Genomic DNA, 4,411 nt, shown 5'->3' with positions numbered 1-4,411 from the left:
GGCTGCACCAGGCTCTCACCGTGAACGTGTAAAAACAGCCTCCGGGCTCCGGGGACACACACTCAGTTTCCAGTTAACAGGCAGGTGACATTTTGTTAATGACCACACCGCAGTGTCATGACGGACAGCGGATTCAAAACTCCGAGTTACAGTTTGTAAATGATTTTGAAAATCTGCATTTTGGAATGCAAAGTACTGATGTTTACTTAAGTGCAATACGTATAGCCTACTTCTTTTTCACATCATGAATCGGGAAAATCTGCTAAGTCACTTCCCCACGTTGTCAATTGAATAATATTACCGTGGTAATAATTATCTCAAGATAATTGTGAATCTGCATGATTGTGTGTATAAGCAACAATCGAAATTGTATTTATACAGAGTTTGCTTTACAGTTGGAAAATCTACCGGGGTATTTCACTGTTTTGAAATACTTAATATGTAAAGAGACCTTGAACATTCTGAAAATATATTCAACTTCTTTGCTCAGCTTAACCAGGCAATGAAGTGGAAAATGGAAAATTGCTCCAGTCCAACGACTCCCAATGCAAACAAAGTCAGTACTGACACTCCAGTGATTTGATAGAAGGCCTCATAGCACCATCACGCTGCAGTTTATTTCATTATCTACATTTCTGTGTCTTAAATATCACGTTCAGTCACGTAAGATCTTCCTCCAAAGCAGTCAAACAAAACACACTGATAACCATTTACCTCCACTTTTTCACCCTCGTATTGTGACTTCATTTATTGAATGTCAGAACTCCGTGCATAACAGAAACATCGAATGGAATCAGTGTTGCATCATTGCACCAGCTCCGTGAACGATGGTCCAAACAAAACCTGACATTTACCTGTATTTTGAGAAGTTAGGAGGAAGAAAACCTCCCCAGCCACCTTCTCTTAAGGTGAAGCTAAATTTACCCAACTACTTTACCACTGGAAATGTTCACTTTGAACACTCCAGCTGGTTTACTGTGGACGGACACTGCCGGTGCACAGCCTCAGCAGATGACTTTCACTCAGCCCTCCACCATTAGCACCATTAGCATATATATATTTATATAAATACATTACTGGCAGGAAACCTAAGCAGGAGGAAAGCATTTTTTAAAGGCGTGATCCTGCACTTGGCTCTAAGTAGAGCATCGTCACATGGGTTGAGAGGGATGAGAGGAGGATTATTACACTGAGCCATGTAAAAGTACTTCTTCAAGTTTATTAGTCAAAAATTCCCCTGGAGAGACATTTGAGTGTTTATTGAGAACTTTAGTTTGAAGGGGGGAAGTGACCGCTTCGATGACATTTTGCGGAGAACAATGTTGTTGTAAAGGTGTGCGCATGACGATGACAGGCAGCTACGGTTGTGTCTGTTCGTTCAAATGAGTAAGAGTGAGGCTGAATAGGTTCTGATGATCCGTGCTGAGAGCTGACGTATCGGTGAGTGGTGCAGTTCATGATTGGTTTTGAGTCACATCGCGTTGAACAACGAGGGGAGCAGCTCTGTACAGTTTGATTCTTTGTGATCAGACACAGTGAGTCATGTAGTCGGTGTCATATCAGGACATTCTGGTCACGAGTCACGCAAATTAATAAAGCAAATGAGTTACGGTGCGTTCGGGTTCAGACTGTTCCCCTGCTTCCTCCTAACCCCAGTATGCTTGTTATCTTTATGAGTGATTCCAGTGTTCCAGCGTTATCTATGGTCTGATCCCACAAGTTCATCATGTTCAGTTTACATGTCTGGAAAGAGTTTTCTACCGTGATGGTCTCATAGTGACTCATCTTGGTTTTCTCTGGGTTTGAGGGCCACGCAGTTATCACAGCAAGCCTGCCTCCACCAGGCAAAGGACTTTTTTAATGAGAGGTGCCGTCAATTTGCATCATGGGAAATGTGTTAAGGACCACTCTCTATAAAGATGTGCCGGTTCTGATTGCCCCAACTTTCTGGAAAAATTAATAAACCAGGGGAGTATCCTTTTCACTGGGCTCCACACACTGTCTGAGATGCAGAGCACTTTTCTCTTCAGTATTATGGAACGAGAATGACACTCATGGTACTTATCATCACTTTGATGATGCTGACTCATGGATTGGTAAATAACTCACTGACTGGCACCAGCCACACTCAGCGATAGGGACACGTTGTCTGAAGCCTTGGAAATGAACGTCAGCCTAAACCGACAAGAGCTAAAGTGGCAGCAGCTTCATGATGAGGATAAATGCACTTTTTATTCGCAAGTAGAAATGTCAACAGCAAACATTCAAAACACAAACTCTGCTTTTGTTATAATACTTTGCAAGCTGTTGCGTCTATGGGCCTTGATCTGGCTGCCCTGTCTGGGCCTGTGTCACTTACTCCTCTACATCAGGTGATGGACATGAGAAGCTTCCAGGCACATGAAGCCTGAGAACATATCAGATCAAATCCACTGCTGCTGCTGCTGCTGCTGTCCTCCTGTGTGTCACTTACTGTTTTCCTCAGTTTGTTTAGTTTGTGTTTCAGTGGTGGGGGGGTCGTAAGAGCAGCGGATGAGGAGGGGGATTGATGAAGCAGAAAGTCACCGATTGCCACAGCAGAGGAAAGCGCTGCTGCGGGCTGCTCCGGGGCGGCTATGTGTTGCATGCCTCAGCGGGGAAAATGTCATCGTATGCGGGCGGAAGTTCGCTGGGGAGCGGGTAGGAGAACGGGAAGCAGTGGTTAAGCTCCGGGTCCGTGGTCGCGTACCCCGGCAGCTCGATGGACGGGTGCCCCCCGCACTGCACCTCTGCGCCCGTCTCGTCCAACACGTTAAAAACACCCAGGTTGATGTAAGACACCGGCTGGAAATCCGCCGAGGAGCAGTCCCGGTCCTCGCTGAACAGGATGCCCGCGGTGCTCTGCCTCTGAGAGGGTCTGCTCCTGGAGAACTGCGCGGTCTTGTACCTCTTGATGATCACCAGGTGAATGAGCCCCAGCAGACACTCCAGCGTGCTGAGCACCGTGGAGATGACCAGGCTCCGCTGGTAGTTCCTCAGCTGCTCGCAGGCAGGGTTCACTACCACGGTGTGGAGGCAGTAGTGGGAATATTTCCTCTCCACCAGGGAAGCCGCGTCCCCGTCCACCACCGCGCCGGAGAAGGCGGTGAGCACTCCCAGCAAGAAGACCACAACCCCGAGCAGAAAGAGGTTCCTGCAGCCGGGCTTCTCCATGCAGCACAGCAGCGCGGAGCACAGCAGCCCCTGTCCGATGCCCACAAGTATCCCGGAGTAGAAAGCCCCGGCCGCGGCGCCGAGGTGGAAGTGCGCTTTCACCGTAGATCCCAGAGAGACGCATCTTAATCCAACGACAACTTCGCTGAGGGCGCACACGAAGAGGAGGGTGCTGGAGAGGACGGTGCACAGTCCTTTCCCACTCAACTTCATTATATTCCACCTCTGCCACTCTCGATCCCTCTCCCCCCGTCTTCATCCTCCCTCGTCCTCGCCCTCGTCCCCCCTGGAAGCGCTCTCACACTGGGACATCGTCTGCCCGTGACTCCGGTTCAGAGCGGCCGATCCTCGCCGCTGTGGCGTCTCTCTCGCATCCCCGCCGTTTTACAGGAACAGATATATAAATAATTAATGGCAAGAACGCGCTCCTGTTTTCTGCACTTATCGGTAATCCATAGGCTACACAACCAACGATCACTTTGAACTCCACATCACCTAGAACCGTCCATCAGCTCACCGACCAAAAGTTTCTCCCTGCTCCTGAGTGGGCTCTCCGCAGTCCGCCGGGCTCAGTGCTGTGTGGCGTGTGAGAGGCGGAGGGGGAGGCGGCTGCTCCAGCACTGAGCTGCTTCAGGGTCCATGTGGACGAATGGTCACTGACCCACAGGCCCTCACATCACTGCAGCATCACTCCAGATGTGGTTTATAAGCAACACGTTTAGTGGGTGATCCGCAAAACAACCTGCAGCCAGAAAATCCCTGGTTTTCAAGAACATTCATCTCTCCACACTCCTTTAAAGCCCTCAGGCTGAGTAGTAAATCAGTTTGGTAGTAGAGGCTGGTGATAAACTGAAGGTTATTCCTGCAAATAAAAGCTGGATGAATTTAGTTTAGATGGAATCATCATTTCCGCAGCACAATGGCATGATATGATTAAATTGCATTAATTATACAAAGGCTGCATAAATACTGTGATGGACACGTCATCCTCTCATTCTTTTCTCATGAGGGTTATAGTTTATAGGGGATCTTTCTGGAAACCGTGAACAAAATCATGAATAATAGAGTAACTGCTGAGGCTGGACAGAGGCTGAGCTGTCCGTGGTGCTGAAACATCCAGTCTGATGGAAGCTGACTGGACTCCTCAACATCTTTCTCTCAGCCAACATCTTCTTAAAAACAATCCACCAGGTGTCTGTAGGGGAAACTGTACTTCTTA

General features: G+C 48.2%; 1 protein-coding gene across 1 annotated transcript; it reads right to left on the bottom strand.

The window, feature by feature from the left end:
• Positions 1 to 615: 615 nt before the first annotated feature.
• On the bottom strand, positions 616 to 3,751 carry LOC133958904 (transmembrane protein 271-like). Its single transcript, XM_062393930.1, has one exon. It carries the CDS (start codon positions 3,403 to 3,405, stop codon positions 2,614 to 2,616), a length of 792 nt encoding a protein of 263 aa, XP_062249914.1. The 5' UTR covers positions 3,406 to 3,751; the 3' UTR covers positions 616 to 2,613.
• Positions 3,752 to 4,411: the final 660 nt, after the last annotated feature.

The sequence above is a fragment of the Platichthys flesus genome, chromosome 8 (genome assembly GCF_949316205.1).
Source record: "Platichthys flesus chromosome 8, fPlaFle2.1, whole genome shotgun sequence".
Lineage (NCBI taxonomy): Eukaryota > Metazoa > Chordata > Actinopteri > Pleuronectiformes > Pleuronectidae > Platichthys > Platichthys flesus.
The sequence above is the reverse complement of the archived record's forward strand: the minus strand, read 5'-3'. Positions and strand labels throughout refer to the sequence as shown.

Excerpts from the sequence above, each read along its gene's own strand:
- LOC133958904 (XM_062393930.1), bottom strand. The coding sequence starts at position 3,405 with ATGAAGTTGAGTGGGAAAGGACTGTGCACCGTCCTCTCCAGCACCCTC.